The 22,682-nt window shown below is 39.8% G+C and overlaps 1 protein-coding gene across 1 annotated transcript; it reads right to left on the reverse strand.

The window, feature by feature from the left end:
* Nucleotides 1-5,112: 5,112 nt before the first annotated feature.
* Nucleotides 5,113-8,025, reverse strand: LOC145133248 (uncharacterized). Its single transcript, XM_079068170.1, has 5 exons — nt 7,366-8,025; nt 6,975-7,086; nt 6,775-6,889; nt 5,722-6,699; nt 5,113-5,571 (listed from the first exon to the last, which is right to left on the reverse strand). Exons 1-5 carry the CDS (start codon nt 7,565-7,567, stop codon nt 5,314-5,316), a joined length of 1,665 nt encoding a protein of 554 aa, XP_078924296.1. The 5' UTR covers nt 7,568-8,025; the 3' UTR covers nt 5,113-5,313.
* Between the last annotated feature and the right edge of the window lie 14,657 nt (nt 8,026-22,682).

A 22,682-nucleotide genomic window follows, 5' to 3' on the forward strand; every position in this document is an offset into this window, starting at 1 on the left:
AAAAGCTCTAAAATCTCAAGCATCGGTAAGCGTCACCTACTAACAGTCTCTTGAGACACACATCAATGTAATAGGTAAGAATAAAAAGCTTGTCGATACATACATGGTTTAGAGTTATATATATATATATATATATATATATATATATATATATATATATATATATATATATATATATATATATATATATATATATATATATCTTAAGGTCACACCTTATGATCTGATGAGTCAAACAAATAACATGCTGATCCATCAGCGTCAACGTCTACAAGTCAATCGTGCCAGCATCACAAGTTCAACAGCGTCAACTTATAGTTGTCCGATTGTAATATTTTGTATATTAGGTGGTTATTATAGATAAATATAGAATATATATCAGATCTGTAACGTCCGTAGATTCGGGCTAGTCAATTTAGAGACGATAAGCGTCAAAAATGACTTTTTAATAGAAAATTATTTAGAATGAATAATATTAACCAAGTCATAGTATATGTTACAAGGGTTCCGTACATATAAAGAACGCCGAAATCCGAGTTATAACGAAGAAGTTATGGCTCGTCGAAGTTTTTCGGCAAAACCGGCACGACACCGGGAGACGTAAATAGTGAATTCACGATGGAGGACTTTTTAGCCTTAGAAATCTATACAAAAGTTATAGTATACGTTAAACCGAGAACGTACAAAAAAAGAACACCCAAATCTGACTTCGTATGAGGAAGTTATGAATTTTCTAAGATTTGGCATAATAGTGCACGACCCGAAACTCGAATTTTAGATCGAGCAGTTTTTGGCCTACGCGACCTAAATGAGAGTTGAAGATCTCATTAATAGGAACTCAACGGTAAAAAGACAGACGAAAACGGAGTCCGTATGTAGAAGTTATGAATTTTACGCAGACATTTAACAGTATAATCTCCTCGTACTGTTAAATTTAAGATCGGTCGAGAACTAACCGACAGAGTCAAAATGAAAGTTGTAGATATTATTTTTACCTACGCGTGGATATAAAGAACGTCGAAAACGGAGCTCGTATGAGAAAGTTACGGGGTTTAGAAGTCGGCAAGGTGCTGCTGCAAAAGGGGTGATGTGGCACAATCCTGGCCATTGCTTTCTCCCCAAGGCTTGCCACTAGATGGTGACATGTGGCACTAATTTCAGCCATATTTCACCCTATAAATACAAACCCTTCCACCCTCATTTCTTCACACCTCCACCCTTCTCTCTCTACTCTCTCTCTCTCTAAACCTCCCAAAACTCCCCTAGCGTTAGAAGAAAGCCCCGGAGCGCTCGACAGCTCCGAGAAGAAGAGTTTTCGGCTCGGAAGTTCTGCCCCTGCAGATCGAGGCTTCTAGCCAAACCCCCTCGTAGGTAAGATATGCCTACCTAATTTTTAATATAGCTTTTATTTAAATATAGTAACATTATTAGAACCTTATAATAATTATTTGAGCTATTATTATGGGTTATATAAGTGTCGTTATAATATCTTTTTAACCACTCGTGGTACGGGGAATCCGGTTTGAAGGGCCGCCTGAGTTGTTGGATTTTAAAAGTGTTATATGCCAAAATGATCATGCCCTCCGGTGTTTTATGTCTGGCCCCTATCTGTACATAGTGGTTGGAAAATATTGTTTAAACGCTTATATAATAATAATAATAATAATAATAATAATAATAATAATAATAAAACTAATACTTAGTCACGGTAAATATTAGACTAAAATCTAGTGGTAATAATACTAGGTTTCGTCGAAGGAAATTATTTTAAAGTAAACGAAGCGATGTCCGAGTACTGAGTCACCACCTTATCAAGTGAGTGCATGGTCCCTTTCATCTTACACATAGATATGAAGTATTTAATATAAATTACGTGCTATGTGTGCATATTGTCTGAATACTTGCTGTCTATGCTGGGTGAAATATTTTTATACACGTTTTAAATGATTTAAATTGTATATGTATTTTACATCTACAAAACGTGTTGGGTAAAACATGGGTAGATGTAATAGTTGTTGTGTGACCAAATAAAATAATGAGAGGCCTCGATATAGATGTTATTGATGATCCAGTCGTCTAGCGGAGTATAGATGACGACCACGGACTATTCTAGACAGTCCAGTGGAACGTTAGCAGGCTCGCAACCTGTAGGTGTTTATTTGAACTGTGTGCTCACCAGCAGTACTCCATCCCCCACATGGTTGCCTTATTTGACATGAATTGCTGAGGAACCCCTGAAACATGTGTTGTCACCCCGATGAAAGTCCCTTAGACTAGGTCCCTTGTGTTAGATGTTTTAGGGACGTAAAGTGAGGATAACGAGAACGCGTAATCGGGTTTGTTTGGTTTGATAAAGTTAATAAACTTATTTATTGTGGGTTGAAAACGCTATGTACTCACCAGGTTTCCCAACCTGACCCACTCAGTTTATTTATATCACAGGTGTTGATATGAAGTCACATTACACTGAGAGATTAAGAAGATATAAATCACTAGTGATAATGAATGTAAGTTCTGTTTATGCTTATGTTTCTGTATTGACGATGACATCCCAAATGTTTTAAAATGAATAAAAATACTTTTCTTCGGAAATGCTTTGATAACGTATTTATCATGTTTTACTGGGAACAAATTCCGCAACATTTTTATTAAAAGAGGTACTCTGATTTTTATAAAGCATAAACAAAATCGGTCTTTTCTGGCCGTGAAAATGGGGATGTCACAAGATCCCGTATCTTTATGATAAGATCGGTTCTTAGTATAGATTAGATACAATCCCGTCGATCAAGGGATATACATGTATAGATTAGTATATATACAACATTAGGGCAAACCTTAATGTAGTAGAGGTAGAGGTCGAGTAGTTTTGTTCGTGGCTTTGTATCAATTGTCTTTGTGACAAACGCGTCTTCTTGGTGAAGACAAAACCTCTTTTCTTGGTGAAAGGAACATTTGGAGAACTTCTGTGTCATTTACTTTCTGTTGATTATTTCGTTTAGATTCGTTTTGTTTTTCTTGTTCATACTTGAAGTGTATCCGATCAAACACAAACCTTCAATTGGTATCAGAGCAGGTTTGTGATATACTCAAGTTATCATGTCGAATTCAAGCAATTCCAAATCCTTTGGTCTCAACAAAATTCCTCCCTTCGATGAACACAACTTCGCCATGTGGAAAACCAAGGCCATGGTGGTTCTTGAAACCATTGAGTATGAGATGAAAAATATTGTTGAAAAAGGTCCCCATGTTTCTATGTACCAACCCATGGCAAACAGCACTCCCGTTGGCCCTCTGAAGCAAAAGCTAGCAACAAGTTAGGATGACGATGACAAAAGACTGTTCAGTCTTGATGTAAAAGCCAGGGTTGCTATTAGGAATTCTCTTCCATACCATGTGTATCATCTCGTATAGAATTGTGAATCAGCCCAAGAGATGATGGACACACTGACGGTGGCTTATGAATGCACTGTGGAAGTCCAGGCTACGACCACCAACAATCTTAATCGAAGATACGAGCATATCTTTGCTCAACAAGGTGAGTCTCTTACTCAAACCTTCAATAGGTTTAATTGTTTGGTTAATGATATGCGTAGGCTGGGAATCGTTAAGCACTCATCACAGTTGGTTCTACATGTTGGATTCACCGGTGGTGGTTGATGGATGCCAGAGTAAGATGGTAAGGTGTTGAATGAAGACGAATGTTTAAAGTTGAAGATTGTAAGTTTAAAAATTTCGATACCTATCTCTGAGTAATACTTTAATAACATGTATATATATATACAAGAGTGTATGTATGAAAGGAAAGCATGACTAGCCTAGGATTTAGCTTATAAGATAAATACATATGTGTCTGCAATATAAATCCCTAAGAGATCTCAAGATGTGAAGAAAATTTGGTTGTTAGGGTACCTTAATTTTTAAATCCTTATCTCGTTGATGGTCCAGGTGTTCGTGTTGTACAATAACTACTACTAAGAGTGAATCTCTTATTTCATACTTTCAATTTCAAATGAATTGTTGCTTCTGTGAAAATTTCTTGCTGATAGTTGTCAATAATATAAACTTGGTGTATGAATAGGTCGAAGCAAGAAGCTTGAAAGTTTAAATCCACGGCTAAAATCAAATAACATGGTATGGCCTATGGACTAAATTAATTCGGCTAGTGGGTTCCTGATTCTAAATGGACAAAAATGTGTGAGCCACAAATACAAGCAATTTAAGAAAAAAAAAATGGAAGAATGTGGGCCGAAGACACATTAGGGACAAAAGTTTAAATCCCAACCCAATAATAGTGAATTACATTGAAAATTTCTAACTCCGACTAACTAAACATGATCAAAAGTTTCAAACCCAACCCAATAATAGTGATTTAAATTGAAATTTTCTAACTACAATTAATTAAACATGATCACTTGTTTAATTAACTAACAATTTCTTTTTAAACATTAAACCGTATAAATATTTTATTATTATTATTTTATTTTCTTGATTACATTTTGTTTATAAATTTATGTTTTTATAGAAAATCATTCGATTAAATAATTCAAGATAGGACAAATGTTGTTTCACTAGTGATGGCGAGTACATTACCATCATGTTTACATATGTTTGTATGCCTTCGATGTGTCTGCTTTCTGCACTCTGCAAGTGAATAGTGATCGTGGGCAACCCAAGATCCTACGTTGGCATTCGACCTTGGTTATGTTGTGGTGGTACACTACTAAAACGATGACTATCCAACTATTTATATTTATTTTCTAATTAAACAAAACTGCAAACCCTTGGTGAAAAAATAATATGATGCTTGTATATGTGTGTTAAACCGGTGGTGATGGCGGAGCTGACCGGTGGTTGTGGCGACGATGTTGACCAATGTTGGTGGTGGTGTTGACCGGTGGAGGTGGTGTTTATCAAAGGTTGAAACGACAAAAAAATGCGACAAAAAGGAATCATTTCCATTTGACAAAACGAGGATATCACACACCTTTGTCTAGTTATGGCCACGTTTTGATTTAGAGAAAAAAAAAAAAACATTTTAATTGAAAACATAATTTAAATTAAGCAACATGAGGCTTATTATGTAGCCAACTTTTTAGAGGCCAAAAACACAAATACACACCTGACAAAAGCTTTCCATAAAACTAACAAGTAATAACTAAATTACATGACACGGGTTCTCTCCTTCATGGGTTAAGTAAGCAAATTAGAGAGATTCTCTAATAATTAAACATACAAACACCTTAATCCAGATAAATTAGAGTAAATCACCACCATTCACTTCATCACGATTAATAATAACAATTTCATAATCTCTCATCTCCCACGAATATTTGCAGGCGAACGAACAAGACTACTGATTTCATCATCGATATTCCCATCCAACCACACTCCATTATTATTATTCACACTCATTTCAGAGCTCCCATTGCTACTCGTTGCAAGTGGTGAATCGCAAACACTCATTGTTCTACTTCTCGTGGGACCCGCTCCTCCTCTCACACTGTACATAGACGACGCCGGTATATTACTCATCAACGGCCTCAAATTTCCCGGTACCGTCCGCCTTATATCCTGTCCCAAATAAAAAAATATATATAATAAAAAAAATAGCAACCTACTTTACTTTTATTAAATCAATATGGGCTATATGCACACTTTATCTTTCATTTTTTTTTACAGATATGTAACAAATATTATGTTTAATAATAGGAAGAAAAATACCATATGTCGTATAGCCATATCTAGTGATTTCTTTGATAGTGATCTCCCGAAACCCGAACTGTCAGGAGACGATGACTTGGCAGACAAATTACTATGTGGCGAATGTTTGTCGTCTTTCTTAGGTGGGACCAATTTCCTCATGTTAATTACCCTTTCCACCATTTTCGTTCCATACAAACCAGGGCTAAGATTGTCATTTGCTTTAGCATATGCACGATTCAATGCAGGGACAGGAACAGAGCTTCCACTCATATGGCTCACACCCGTAGGGAGGCGGCCTCTTGAAGGTGAACAGGATTGTCTTCTTACCCTTCCGTTGACCACCGGCTCCACCGATGTTGACCGGCTAACCGCCATCGGCCGCCCCCGGGTAGCGGAGGTCGGCCGGTCGGAAAGTGATGTCCTTAAATTTGGTGGTGCATCGAGGGTGTATCCAGGCATTTCTTGAGGCTTCCATGGTCTTTTTACAGTTGGAGAACTTGCACGCGGTGGTGGTGGTTGTTGTGGTGGTGGTGCCGCCACATTTCTTGTATTTGGAACTGGTTTTGTTAGTGTGGGCGGTGGTCTACGAGTGGGGGTGGGTGCCCTTGGTGTGGGTCCCCTTGTGGGGGTTGAAGATCTTGGGGTAGACCTGGGGGTAGGGGTGGATGATCTGGCGGGTAGGGTGGGTTTGGTTGGACCCATGGTGGAAGACCTGGGTGTAGGGGTAGAAGATCTTGTAGGTCTAGTTGTTGTTTTGGGAACCGAATTTGAATTTGAATTTGAACAGGGTCTAGATGGTGCACCCAATGTGGGTCTTCCGGTTGGTGTAGCGGATCTTCCGGTTGGGGTGGCGGGTCTTGAACCGGCCCCACCTGAGGAGGTGGGTCTACGGGGTCCACCACTTGAAGTGTTTAATCCAGGAGATGACAATGGTTGTCTAGATAGTGTCATGTTATTCCTACCATTTGTCTCAAGGTGAGGGTGGGTATTTGATAGCTATCAAGAAAATGAGATTATTAATTCAAAAGTTTGATACTTTAAAATGTTTATAGAATCAAGAATTGGTCTTACACGAGATTTTAGTGCAGTGGGGCGAGCTTTAGGAGTTCCAATTTGACCCATGACTGGTTTCTGTGATTCCGATTCCAGTGAAGGAAATAGAGGGGTACCAGGGGGTGTTAAAAGCCTGAAAACATGAAACAAATTTCAGGAAACAATAACACAATGATATGATCTTATCTAAATTTATATCATGTGATATAAATTATTACCAATCATAATCATTTTTATCATTTTCAGAGTTGAGAAACTCATCAGCACCAGTCTTTCTGGCTGGTGTTGCTGCAGGCATACCAAACATTGGTGAACATCCTTCAATTGATCCTGCAAAATCAATATAATACAGTTTAATTTATCTCAACTTGAAATGGAATCTTTCCGATCCTTGAACAGGGTAATTAGTCAAGAGAATAATTGTAGTTAAACAATTTGATAATCAGAATCTTAATCCTCATTAATTTCAGTAGCGTACTTTTATTATAAACAATACTTCATATATAGGGAAGAAAACACAAATCTTTTTGTGAAACTGACGAGTATAATTGGAAAGTAACGATAGCTAAAGTTTTTTAAAAAGAAAAAAAAATGAAAATAGTGATTTACCAAGTGATGAATCGAACTCTTCTGAGTTCTGAAGAAGATTATTTCGCTCTTTTTCTCGTTTTCTCATTTCCAAAAACAACCCTAGCTCCTCTTCTTTCTCTTTTACAGACTTCCTGAAACTACCCGTCATTTGCTGTTGCCGTTGCTTCACAGCCGCTGTTCCCGGCATTACCTTCTCCGGTGCCCGGAAACTCCGATTCATCGCCTCAAACAAACAGTATCAGCAGTTTTACAAGCCCGGAGTCCTAAACCCTAAAAAAACACATTGTATTCACGAAACCCAAAGCACAGGCCTAAATCCTTAAATGTCAAGAACCCTAACTTTTAAATTTAAAATACAAATGACTGCGTACTGGAGTCCTCAAACTTTAAGCTCCGGATCTGAAAATCCAGCTGAAATGCTTCTTTCGATGCAGGGAAAACAAACTTTCAAATTCAAATTTTTTGAAAAAAAAAAATGAAACTCGTCTACGCATATAAATAACAACAGAAGCAAAAGTGATTATAAGGAAAATGTAAATGGAGGTTCCAGAGAAACATATATATGAAGACGAAAGCTTTGAGCTTGGAAGTGTGACGAAGATGGAAATGTTAGAGAGAGGAAGAGAACAAGACAACTTAGAGAGAGAAAGTTGGAACGAGTTGAGTCAATTTGAAAGATGGAGAGAGAAAGAGACAGAAACAGAGAGCAGTGGCAATGAATGTAAATAAGGATTGTTAGAAGGCTTTTTCCTTATAAACAATAAGACAAATAATTATATTTGGGGAAAAATGACAAATAAGTATTGTATGTTCTTTTATAAGAAAAGAAACTATAATATTTGTTGGGATGGTTAACGAGGGTAATAAAGTTTTAACTTTGTTTATATTAGCTTTTCAAGTTTTTTTTTTTTTTTTTTTTTGAATATTAAACCAATATGGTTGTTATAACCGTATAAAAAGGGTAATAAGGTTTTAATTTTGTCCACATTAGGTTCTTAAGGTCTTTTTTGTACATATTACATGTAACGCCCGCAGATCCGGGCTAGTCAAATTAGAGACAATGAGCGTCAAAAATGAGTTTTTGATGGAAGATTATTTATAAGGATTAATCTTAACCAAGTTGTATTATATGTTACAAGGGTTCCGTACATATAAAGAATGTCGAAATCCGAGTTATAACGAAGAAGTTATGGTCCGTCGAAGTTTTACGGCAAAACCAGCACGGCACCGGGAGACGTAAATAGTGAATTTACGATATAGGACTTTTTAGCCTTAGTGACCTAAACAAAAGTTGTAGTATACGTTAAACCGAGAACATACAAAAAAAGAACGCCCAAATCTGACTTCGTATAAGGAAGTTATGAATTTTCTAAGATATGGCATAGCAATGTATGACCCGAAACTCGAATTTTAGTTCGAGCGGTTTTGGCCTACGCGACCTAAATGAGAGTTGAAGATCTCATTAATAGGAACTCAACGGTAAAAAGACAGACGAAAACGGATTCCGTATGTAGAAGTTATTAATTTTACGCGGACATTTAACAGTATAATCTCCTCATACTGTTAAATTTAATATCGGTCGAGAATTAGCCGACGTAGTCAAAATGAAAGTTGTATATCTTGTTTTTACCTACGCGTGGATATAAAGAACGTCAAAAACGGAGCTCGTATGCGAAAGTTACGAGGTTTAGAAGTCGGCAGGGTGCTGTGCGAAATCGGGTGACGTGGCTGAATATGAGCCAAGGCTTTCTCCCCAAGGAAAGCCACCAGATGGTGACACCTGGCCATGGAATCGACGAGTAGGACCTCCTACTCGACGAGTAGAGCAGGATTCCAGCCTATAAATAGAGGTGTCAGGTTCCCTCATTCTTCACACCTTCCCAAACTCACTTTCTCTCTCTACTTTCTCTCTTTAAGCCCCCAAAACCCCCCTAAGCCTAGGTAAACCCCCTAGCACCCGAAGGAAGCCCCGAGGCTCCCGAAGCCCCGAGAAAATAGGCTTTCGGCTCGGGAACGCTGCTCCGGCGAAGCCCGGTTTTCGAGAAAACCCGCTGTAAGTGAGCTACGCCTAACCTATCTTTAGTATAGTTTATGTTTCAATATAGTAATGTTATTAGGAACTTATAATAAGTATTTGGGCTATTATTATGAGTTATATAAGTGTCGTTATAATGTCTTTTTAACCACTCGCGGTACGGGAAATCTGGTTTGGAGGGCCGCTTGGGTTGCTGGATTCAGAAGTGCTATATGCCAAAACGATCCTGCCCTCCAGTGTTCCATGTCTGGCCCTTGTCTGTACATAGTGGGTGAAGAGTATTGTGTTAACGCTTATATAATAGTAATAATAGCTAGACTATTAATTAGTCTCGTCGAACATTAAACTAAACTCTAGTGGTAATGATACTAGGTTCTGTCAAAGAAGTTGTTTTAAAGTAAACGAAGCACTGTCCGAGTACCGAGTCACCACCTTATCAAGTGAGTGCATAGTCCCTTTCATGAACATCATTTTAATACAAATATTGATTGAAGTATTAAATATATGTTTATGTGCGAGTTATTTGATGTTGCCTGAAATATGTGTTAAAGAACATACCTGATTATATATGATGATTTAGGATAAAGAGTAAACCTAAATTAATTATGAGGAATATTAGGTAGTATCTTCTTACGAGTACGAGTGAGTTATACTCAGAGAATAGAACTTTAGTATATGTCATTGATCCGGGAGCATGGATTAGACATAGTCATTGTCCCTAGTCCGAGAGTATGGATTGGACATAGTCAAATGTCATTAATCCGGGAGTATGGATTAAGACATAGTCAGTTCTCCTTAGTCCGGGAGTATTGGTGGTTGTCGAGGCCAACAAAATATATACCCTAAATATTACACACTAAAATAGTGTATAGTGGTAAGGGATCGTATCCACGGAGATTGGCTCAATTTAAATCTCTATGTAAATCACTTGTGCAAGTGCTTGTAAAACAAAAGTAAAAGTAAAATGGGGGGTTTTAGTTCTTTTTGATTGTTTGACAAAATTAAAACTAACTAGAATATAAATATGACAAGTAAACAAGTAAAAGATTTGATTAAATTCAATGAAGTGAAATTGGTTGATTTTGGGTACACCACATGGATGACATGGTTGACTTATCATTAGACTAAATAGAACAACACTTGTGAATTAATTTAACTTGGCTATAGCAATACATAAGCACAAATTACCTCAACCCTTTATTGTTATTAAAATGGCTAGAGGAGCTCTTAACACATTTCCTTAATTAAAATCACAAAATCAATGAAGCATATAATTTTGTGAAAATCAATTAGCTTTAAGTTCTAAGAGTTACCAAGTCCAAAAGATAATCAAATGCTTACATTATCATTATGGAGGAAACATTTCCATGGTCTAAATGAAATGAAAACAAACATATAAACCATTTGTTGCTAAGTAATTTGAGGGTCCATTACTTAACCAAGAAATTAATCAACAAAAAAAGCATTCATTCATCTAAGCTCATGATCAAAGATAAATAAACACAACAAGATGTTTAACTAGAAAACATTTCCATAAATTTCAAACACAAGATAATAATAGTCTTCAAAACAACCAATCATCCATGGGATTAAACCCTAATCAACCAAATGAAAGTTTAGCCAAGCATGGCCAAAGTAAAAGAAATGCAATATAGTTTAGTGGTACCAAATATTGTTCTAGTTGCAAGATGGAAAGAAATTACACTAATCTTCAAAAATCTTCAAATCTTCCAAAGCCTTCTGGAGAGAAAATGGTGTGTGTTCTTCAAGTGATCATGTGCCATAATACCTCCAATCCCCAGCAAAAAGGAGCTGGTTTCCGGATTCAAAAAGGTGCCAAAAGCCACCCACCAACCTTCCACAAATAGGGTCAACAAGTCAACACCCGGGTTCATTTCATCACAATTCACGCGGACCGCGTATGGGTCGACGCGGACCGCGTGGGTCACGCTGAATGTGGGAATTGGGCTATTTAAAATACAATCTAGCCCAATCTTCTCATTCACACTTCATCCCACATGCATAACTCTTTAGAGCCCATTTGTGTCATTCCAAAGCCTCTAATGATTGATCCAATGCTCCTTCAATCTTCCATAGCTCGAGTCCGCGTCGCCTCATCATCATTCTCGCTCAAAAATTAAGTCCAAATTGATTTCTTATTTATGCTAACACCAAACTCAATCGCACCACTTCAGATCCACAAGCAACCCGCAAGCCTCCATAAGTCCCGCACTCCTTCCACGCCTCCAATGACAAACAATCTTCGATAATTCCTGCAAATAAGCTCAAAAGACTAGAAAGCACCCGGTAAAGGAGAAAAATAACAAAAAGAGAAAATATGCATGAAGATTAACTAAAATGAGATGGTTTTAACTAAAAATAAACTACGGAAAGAAGTAATAAAATGAAGCTATCAAATCACCCCATTCTTGAACCTTACTTGTCCTCAAGTAAGACAAGACTAAAATGAACTTGGGACGAACTACCCTAAAAATAAAAAGAATGGACAGAACCATGGAACCTGTTCAACGTTAGTCAACATGGTCAGAATTGATCTCGCTGTTATCTCACAACTTTTTCATCCGATGACAATGGGACCATAAACCACAGCCAGGACAACTCCTCTAGGTGAGTAAGGAGGGATGGTCAGTCGCAGCCTCAATGGAACATGCATACAACGAAGAACATCTGTAGTAGGGAGAAAGCAGCTGGATGGGCTCGGGTGGAGCTCTTCTTTAAGTGTACACTCTAATCTCACGTCTGCCGGTTTCTCTCATGTGTAACCGGGTTTAATCGCTCGGGCACCGTTGTAGGAATCTATTCACTTAGTGTTGGCCCAAACCTCCCGTAGTATCCGACTCGACAGTCTCCGTAACATCACCAATTTGCGAAAAACAACTCGATCTATATACAATAAAACAAGCCTATATAAATGAATATCAAACGCTGGGTGACCAAAATGTTGGAAAATTTTGTTCAATAATTGAACCGGTCACCCTTCTCAGATTGTTGCAGCTGGAAATTTGCCTGCCATTTTTGTTTTTTTTTGTTTTTGTTTTTGTTTTTTTTGTTTTTTTTTTTTGTTTTTTTTGTTTTTTTTTTGTTTTTTTTACAAGAAAACCCCTTTGACTCAAAATTTGGTTCCCAAAAGTGTGTAAGTGGAACCGGAAGGGTAGTAATTTAATCCGAATGGTCTAAGTGTGAAAATGATCATGTGTGGAGCATAAAGATGTAATGTAAGCTCCTTTTCAAACTTGCAATTTTTCAAAAATAAGGAAAACGCCCTAATGTGGGCTAAAAGACACTCTAAAATCCTAAAAAAAATCGCGAAAAGATATGGTGATGTAAAGAGACCGGATATGGATTCTACTCGGGGACAAGCGCCAGTGCTTCATCTTAACGGTTCAAACATGATCAAGTGTGATCCTCTCGGCGGTAGTGACCGCAAGGCTAAGACATCCATTGCTATAGTATATCATACAGTTGTTAGTATTGTATGCATAATTCTTCATGAAAACTACCTGACCATGATCACTTACCCTTTAAGCTACCAGCATCTGATCCCAAGTATGAAATCCCAAACTACAGCTAGTAGTCCCGATTCGATGGGTGAGGTAGCAACAAGATCCTGGACCAATAATGATACAATAACTGTGAACCTGTTCCATGACATCCAAGGGAGGTGAGAATAAACAGACAACAAAAATGCATGAATGCTAATGCCCTAAGCTAAATGCCATGCAAAAATAAAAGTGAAAAAGAAGAAAATAAAATCTTTTTGGAGGTTTATAAAAAAAATGAATGCAATTTATACTAAAATGATATGCAACCTAATTAAAATGCATGATAAATTAAAAAGAAAAGGGAATACCTCACCCCAAGCTTAGAAATAAGCATTGTCCTCAATGCTTGGGGCGAGGCGAAAGTACCTAAACCGGGGGATCGGGAGGAGGGTATGGGTATTGGGGGTAGGGGTAAGGGTAAGGTGGAGGGGGATAAGGGTGGGTGGGGGGAGGGTATGGATAGGGAGGTGGAAGTGAGACGTTCTCGAAGTGGTTTTGGGATTGGTGCCACCCCCACATATGGTGCATCTGATGGGACATGATTTGGTTGGAGACGCAAAGAGTCTCGAACCGTTCGGCAAAATTGGGGGGAAGCGGGTAATATCCTGGAGGTGCTTGGGGTTGGGCGTGCTGTGGACCATGGGTGGGCTCATCGCTGGGCTCGTCATCCACATGCATCGTGTCATCGTCTTGATCCTGGAGCACATCCTTATTGACTGACTGAGTGATGGTCCTCGCGAGTCTCCACTGAGTGCGATCGTGGAAGGTGAAGTTGATGACTCGTGGGTCGGGAAGAATGAGATATCCGACCCCTTGAGGACAATACCATGTGAAGCTGTTCCTGTTCCTACGACGGATGTGGTGCATGTTTATGAGAGCGCGCTCATCCAAAAGATTTTAATTGTCAACAGACTGATATTCGTCTGGGAGCTCGATGTCAAGACAGCGAGCCAAAAGGGTGACAAATCCCCCAATGCAAATATCACTGGATGTTTTGGTTCTCATGAGTGCGCATTTATGGAAAAAGACGAAGCAAAGTCCGGGATTGGTGGGTTTTCATGTCGCGTCATGCACTAAAGGAAGAAGAGCTCATTTTTTGTGACTTGGTCGGCTTCTTTGCGGGCAAAAACCGTACACACCAAGATGCGATGGGCAATGCGGAGGCACGGGTGAATGATGGATGTTGCTTTATCCCGACCGGCACATGAAAAGATACCCCGGGTGATTTCCGTCCAAAAGGTCTCATGATTGAACTCAGCAGGTAAGACGTCGAAAACTATGGATGTGTTTGAAGAAGGCAAACCCAAGATGTCGTTTATTGTTGCAAAATCGATGTACCTTCGGTCCTCTAGAAGTTGGAATGCGGCTTTTCTTTTTTCGCTATCGTATCCGCAATCGGCAAGAAACTCTCTAGTAGGGAGCTCGTAAGTGTGTGCCATGAGATTGAGAAGGTTTTCCCACCCAATGTTACGGAACAATTGGGTGACCCCTTCAAGAACCCCTAATGAGATAAGCGTGGGTTTGCACACAAATTTTGTGGATGCAACCTTTCTAGGCAAGCTCTTCATGTAATTTTCGGTCGCCCTGGCATCCCGGAATCTTGGAATGTCGGTGCAACGTTTTGAGCTCTGGCGGGGGCCATGCCTCGGGCGGCAGCCGGACGCTTCCTAGATGTGGACATGGTCTACCTGCACGAAAAATAACCACTACACGAACCACAATCTCAACAAACGATATTTCAATCCAAATCACCAACCGACTCCCTATGGACTTCTAAAGCGCAGTTCAACAATCAAAGCAAGAAATAATTCCTAAACTCATTTGATGCAATAGCATATGAATTGTTGTTCAGAGACATGCATATTGTTCAATTAAAATAAAGTAAAGAAAGTACCCGTTTTTGTTGAAAGTTCAAAATTTGCGCGCGAAAAATCGGGATTTGAAAATCTTGCAACTCTCTACCCCAAGTTTTAAGCTTTGTTCAAAATCCCGTGAGGAGAACTTTACCGCGAAAACCCGAGGAATCCGGCAATGGCTTGAAATTCTGGCGAAATTTCCGGCGAGCTTTGAGAGATATTTTTGGTGGGGTTTGTAGCCTTGTCCAAGGGGAGCACAATGGTGGTGTCGGAATCGCGAGAGGTGGCCGGAGTTGGCCGGAAAACGGCCGGAAAGTGGCGGTTGAGTGGTGGTGGCGCCCGGAGTTACAGCAACAGATCGGACCGGTTTTTTTGGGGTTTGTAGAGCTCGGAAATTGGTGAAGAATGGCGGTGGTCTCGCGGAATTCCGACCGGCGGTTTGACGGGAAACTGAGTTTTAGTGGTGGAGAAGGAGGTGCTCTAATGGAGGTTAAGGGGAGAAGAATAGAGAAGAAGAAGGGTAGAAGGGCCGGCTGGTGGTGTCTATTAGTCAAAAATCGCGGTCAAACTTGGTCAAAAGCGAGTCAACGTTGGTCAACAACACACGCGGACGCGAGTACGCGCGGTCCGCGTGAATAAACCCGAAATTCTTCTGCTTTCCTTCATCGCACGCGGACAAGTTCGAAGAGGTCACGCGGTCCGTTTTAATAAACACGCGGACTGTATTGCGAGTACACACGGTCCGCGTGAAGAGGCCTGAAACTCTTATGTTTTCTGATGATGGACGCGGACACTTTAGGGGACCACACGCGGACCATTTGTTTATTAACGCGGACGGCCCTTAGAGTACACGCGGTCCGCGTGAATTATGTTGCCATTTTTCTCAATTTTTGCTCTTTGACCAGTACGAACACCGGGTCTTCAAATCCAACATTATTTTACCGCAAGAAGGAAGAAGAAGAGATGTTAAATGCAGAAATGGTCTATTTACGACATTTATTCGGAACTAGAAAAGATGAAAACTTTAAGTTTTCCAAAAATGCCCCTCTTTAACGTCTTTGGCGAGACGTGCTTCCCTTTTGATTTCAGTACACCGGGGCATCCAATTGGATGACATCTAGGACATTTGCATTAAAACCTTCATAAAAAGGTTTCAAACGATGCCCATTGACTTTAAAGATTTTCCCCGTTTCTTCACTTTGGATCTCAACCGCTCCATGCTCAAAGACTTTTAACACAACAAACGGACCTATCCATCTTGACCTCAACTTTCCAGGAAATAATTTCAATCGCGAAGCAAAACCCTATGTCTCGGCTCGAAATGCTTGCGGGTAATGGACTTGTCATGGAAAAGCTTTGTTCTCTCCTTGTAAATTCTTGAGTTTTCATAGGAGTCATTTCTCAACTCCTCCAACTCTTGAAGTTGAAGCTTCCTATGCCTTCCCGCTTCATCGATGTTGAAGTTGAATTGCTTGACCGCCCAAAATGCACGGTGTTCCAATTCCACGGGAAGATGACATGGTTTTCCAAAAAACAACCTAAATGGAGACATTCCTATCGGGGTCTTGTACGCGGTCCGATAGGCCCACAAGGCATCATCAAGCCTTGAACTCCAATCTTTCCTTGAGGGATTTACCGTTTTCTCAAGTATACTCTTCACCTCATGATTTGAAACTTCCACTTGACCATTCGTTTGAGGGTGGTAGGCGGTAGAGACACGATGGGTCACGTTGTACTTTTTCAGTAAGGCCTCCATCATCTTATTGCAAAAATGCGTCCCTCGATCACTAATCAAATCCCTAGGCACACCAAACCTCACAAAAACATTAGACTTTAAAAAGTCGATAACTGTTTTGGCATCATCCGATCTTGTGTGACATCCCTATTTTCATGGCCAGAAAAGACCGATTTTGTTTATGCTTTATAAAAATCAGAGTACCTCTTTTAATAAAAATGTTGCGGAATTTGTTCCCAGTAAAACATGATAAATACGTTATCAAAACATTTCTGAAGAAAAGTATTTTTATTCATTTTAAAACATTTGGGATGTCATCGTCAATACAGAAACATAAGCATAAACAGAACTTACATTCATTTACACTTGTGATCTACACCTCTTTAATCTCTCAGTGTAATGTAACTTCGTATCGGCACCTGTGATACAAATAAACTGAGTGGGTCAGGTTGGGAAACCTGGTGAGTACATAGGGTTTTCAACCCACAATAATATAATTATTATGTTTAATCATCAAACAGTTAACCCAATTACCCATCCCCATTATCTTCTTTATTCTTAAGGATCTACCCTAAGAATCAGCTATTTCTTGTTCATTCATTCCTAAGGGTTATCCTAAGGAATAGGTATGAATTTCATCGTTGTTAATGACACATCTATCAAGCACAACTGCTAGTTCTATCACTTAGGCGCATCTGCCAAAATTGTGACATTCTCTACGAGACGCATCTGCTGGTATTGTCCTTTAGGCGCAGCTGCCAGGGTTATCTCGTTTATCGACAATATCGTTTCTGAGAATCCACTCGCAATACATGTCAATGGGTTTTTAGAGTACACCGGTGAACACATCGTTCACAACACCTACAGGTTGCGAGCCTGCTAGTGTTCCACTGGACTGTCTAGAATAGTCTGTGGTTGTCATCTATACTCTACTAGATGACGGGGCCAGCATTTGGGTACAAGGCTTCTTACATCGTCCACCTCTCACCCTCACCTCATGGTCTATTTCACCTCTCACCTCATCATCCGAATCATATTTCATCTACCCATGTTTTACCCAACATATTTTGTAGATATAAAATATATATACAGTTTAAATCATTTAAAGCATGTATAAAAATCTTTCACCCAGCATAGACAGCAAGTATACAGACAATATGCACACATAGCACGTAATTTATATTAAATACTTCATATCTATGTGTAAGATGAAAGTAACTATGCACTCACCTGAAAGGTGGTGACTCTGTACTTGAACAACACTTCGTTATCTCAAAATAATTTTCCCCTGACAAAACCTAGTATCAATACCACTAGGGTTTAGTCTAACGTTAACCGCGACTAATTAATAGTCTAGCTATTATTATTATTATATAAGCGTTAAGAAACACTCTTATATAACTCATAATAATACCCCAAATAATTATTTTAAGGTCCTAATAACATTACTATATTAAAACATAAGTTATACTAAAGATAGGTTAGGCGTAGCTCACTTACAGTGAGTTTTTCTCAAAACCGGGCTCCGCTGGAGCAGCGTTCCTGAGCCGAAAGGCTCTTCTTCTCGGAGCCGTCGGGCGCTCCGAGGCTTCCGCCTCGTGCTAGGGAGGTTCCCTAGGCTTTTCGGGGGGTTTCGGGGGCTAGAGAGAGGTTCTAGAGAGAGAGAGAGGGAAGTTATGGGAGGTGTGAGGAAGAATGGAGGCTTCACCTCTTATTTATAGGGGGATGGAGGGTCACTCACGTCGTGAGTTTTATGATGCTCACGTCGTGAGCCAACTTGGGCACCAAGTCACAGCCTGGTGCTGACACGTGGCATCGCACACAGGGTGGAAATCAACCGATTTTCAAAAATTCATAACTTTCGCATACGAGCTCTGTTTTCGACGTTCTTTATATCCACGCGTAGGTAAAAATAAGATCTACAACTTTCATTTTGACTTCGTCAGCTAGTTCTCGACTGATCTTAAATTTAACAGCAGGAGGAGATTAGACTATTAAATGACCGCGAATAATTCGTAACTCCTTCATACGGACTCCGTTTTCGTCTGTCTTTTTATCGTTGAGTTCCTATTAATGAGATCTTCAACTATCATTTAGGTCGCGTAAGCCAAAAACCGCTCCAACTAAAATTCGAGTTTCAGGTTGTGCACTGCTATGCCAAATCTTAGAAAATTCATAACTTCCTCATACGAAGTCAGATTTGGGCGTTCTTTTTATGGACGCTCTCGGTTTAACATATTCTACAACTTTTGTTTAGATTGCTAAGGGTAAAAATCCCTCTATCATAAATTCACTATTTACGTTTCCCGGTGCCGTGCCGGTTTTGCCGTAAAACTTCGACGGGGAATAACTTCTTCGTTATAACTCGGATTTCGGCGTTCTTTATATGTACGGAACCCTTGAGACATATTCTAAAACTTTGTTAAGATTATTTATTCTAAATAATCTTTTGTCGAAAAGTCATTTTCGACCCCTATTGTCTCTAAATTGACTAGCCCGGATCTACGGGCGTTACATCTTGTGGCTTTGGCTTCAACCCACTTAGAAACATAGTCAACCGCGAGCAAGATGTAAAAGTTGTCAAATGAAACGGGGAATGGGCCCATGAAATCAATCCCCCATACGTCAAAATTTTCATAAACAAGGATTGGATTTTGTGGCATTTGATTCTTTTGTGAAATGTTCCCCGTCCTTTGGCACCGTTCACAACTTTTGCAAAACAAGTAACAATCGCGTGACATGGCTGGCCAAAATATCCCACACTCAAGGACCTTCCTCAGGGTCCGGCTAGGTCCGAAGTGTCCCCCATAAGCAAATTCATGACAAAATTGTAAAATGGATTGATGCTCTTGTTGGGGCACACATCGCCTAATGATTTGATCGGGACAATGTTTCCACAAATAAGGCTCATCCCACACATAGTATTTTGCATCACTTTTGAGCTTGTCTTTTTGAGCATGTGAAAATGTGTCGGGATACCTCTTTGTGACCAAAAAGTTAACGATATCGGCATACCAAGGAATAGATTGAGTAAGGGAAAATAGATGCTCATCCGGAAACTCGTCCCGCAAAGGGAGAGGAGTTTCATTTGAAGTGATCCGACTTAGGTGATCGGCAACAAGATTCTCACATCCACTCTTGTCCCGGATTTCCAAATCAAACTTGTAACAATAAAATCCACCGGATGAGTCTAGGCTTTGCATATTTCTTCGTCATCAAGTACTTAAGAGCTGCGTGATCCGAATACACAATGACCTTGGTACCAAGTAGATATTGTCTAAATTTCTCCAAGGCGAACACTATGGCCAATAGCTCCTTCTCCGTAGTAGAGTAGTTGCTTTGCGCATTGTCTAGTGTCCTGGATGCATAGTAGATCACATGGGAGGCTCATCCATTCTTTTGACCCAAAACAGCGCCTATTGCATAGTTGCTTGCATCACACATGATCTCAAAGGGGAGATCCCAATTTGGTGCTTGCATGATGGGGGCGGATGTAAGCAACTCTTTGAGCTTATCGAAAGCTTCTTTGCACGCCTCATTGAACTCGAAATCAACATCCTTTTGCAAGAGTTGTCACATTGGTCTTGTTATCTTTGAAAAATCTTTGATGAATCTCCGGTAGAAACCTGCATGGCCCAAAAAAGAACGAACTTCCCGAACACAAGTCGGGTAAGGTAAGCTTTGAATAACATCAATCTTGGCCTTATCTACCTCAATTCCTTTCTTTGACACAATGTGACCCAAAATAAGATCTTAACTCACCATAAAATGACATTTTTCAAAATTTAAAACCAAATTTGTTTCAATACATCTTTTCAAAATTTTGGTGAGATTGGTCAAACACTCTTGAAAGGAGTTGCCATATACCGTAAAATCGTCCATAAAAACCTCAATTATGTTTTCGACATATTCGGAAAAGATACTAACCATGCAACGTTGGAAAGTGGCCGGGGCGTTACATAATCTGAATGGCATTCTCTGGTATGCAAAAGTGCCAAATGGACATGTAAATGTTGTCTTTTCTTGGTCTTCCGGTGCCACTGCGATTTGGTGAAAACCGGAATACCCGTCGAGACAACAATAGTGAGATTTCCCGGCCAACCTTTCTAACATTTGGTCGATGAAGGGTAATGGAAAATGATCTTTTCTTGTGCTTGCATTGAGTTTGCGGTAGTCAATACATACTCTCCACCCGTTTTGCACACGGGTGGGAACCATCATACCTTTGTTGTTCTCGACCACCGTGATCCCCGTCTTCTTCGGCACGACTTGTACCGGGCTCACCCATTTGCTATCCGAGATTGGATAGATCATTCCCGCATCTAAGAGCTTCAAAATCTCTTTCTTGACCACTTCCATCATTGACGGATTCAACCTTCTTTGCGCGTCTCTACTTGGCTTGCATTCATCCTCTATTAAGATCTTGTGCATACAAGTGGAGGGACTCAACCCTTTTATATCCGCAATCGTCCATCCCATGGCTTATTTATGCTCCTTCAACACCTTAAGGAGTTGCTCTTCTTCAGATTCGGTTAAGTGAGTTGAAATGATGACCGGAAGAGTCTCGTTGTTTCCTAAGTACGCATACTTCAAATGTTGAGGAAGGACCTTCAATTCTAATTCCGACGGTTGAACAAGGGAGGGTGGTAATCTTGTGTGAGTTTGAGGTAATTCAACTTGCTTCACACTAAATTGAGTGGTCTTCTTGATCTCCAAATTATTAACCAATCTTTCAACTTCGGGGTCTAGTGAGTAGAGCTTCAACTTCTTGGCTAATTTTCCACAATCAAACCCTTTGCTCAAAACCATTTCCAACATGTCACCATTAGACAACTCGAACAACTCTTGGGTTAATGGTTCAACAACATCAACAAAGCACAATGACGAAACATCACTAGGATATCTCATAGCATCGTAAATGTTAAAACTTATTATTTCACCATCAAACTCCATTGTTAAGCTTCCTGCATACACATCGATCTTTGTTCTAGTCGTTTTCAAAAAAGGTCTCCCAAGTAAAATTATACCCGACTTTGAGGACACTTGTTCATCTAGATCAATCACATAGAAATCCGTCGGGAAGACCAATTGGTTTACTTGCACTAGGACATCTTCCAAAACACCTCTAGGAAAGACACTTGATTTATCCGCAAGAGAGATTATGACACCGGTTTCACTTAAAGGTCTAACATTCAATGATTCATACACCGAATAGGGCATGACATTAATAGAAGCACCAAGGTCAAGCATGGCACTACTAAAATTGACATCTCCTATCTTGCAAGGAACCGTAAACATTCCCGGATCTTTGCACTTGGGTGGAAGCTTCCTTTGTAAAACCGCAGATGCGTTTTCATTCATCGAAATTTTCTCATTTCCCTTCAACTTCCTCTTGTTGGTACAAAGTTCTTTCAAAAACTTTGCATATCTCGGGATTTGCTTGATTGCATCAAGTAGAGGGATGTTTACTTCCACCTTTTGGAAGGTGTCCAAAATCTCTTTCTCCTCCATTTTCTTCTTCGAAGTTGCAAGTCGGGAGGGGATTGGCAGTTGAGTGGCTATTGGAGTCACTAGAGGGGTTGTCTTCTTTGGGGCTCCGGCTTGTGTAACGACGTAAATTTAAAAACAATTTTTGATTTTTCCACATAATAAAACTCATATAATATTCTCAAAATCTCATGTATCAAATGTCATCATAATAAAACATATCCCATAATCTCAAAACATAATCCTCTGCGAGTGTGTACAAATCATGCCGGCGCCTTCCCGCGATCCTCGCTGGTACCTGAAACACATATCACATAACACGGTAAGCATAAATGCTTAGTGAGTTCCCCAAAATACCACATACAACACATAAGCCACTCGAGGCTATAACTCGGTATGACCCTCCGGTCAATGTGTCTCAACGGGACCCTCCAGTCCTGTAGCTCGTTGGACCCTCCAGTCCGGTCTAGCTCGTTGGACCATCTGGTCCGGTCTAAATCGTAGGACCCTCCGGTCCGGTCTATATAACACATGTCATACATATATCACAAAGCACATAAACTCAACATACACATAACACATAAGACCCTCCGGTCTGCACATAGTTACCACTCTAGGTAATGTATAGTGAGAAGACTCACCTCGGGTAATCTCGGAAA

Source organism: Lactuca virosa, chromosome 8 (assembly GCF_052849685.1).
Source record: "Lactuca virosa cultivar CGN04683 chromosome 8, Lactuca_virosa_CGN04683_v6, whole genome shotgun sequence".
In the NCBI taxonomy this organism is placed as follows: Eukaryota; Viridiplantae; Streptophyta; class Magnoliopsida; order Asterales; family Asteraceae; genus Lactuca; species Lactuca virosa.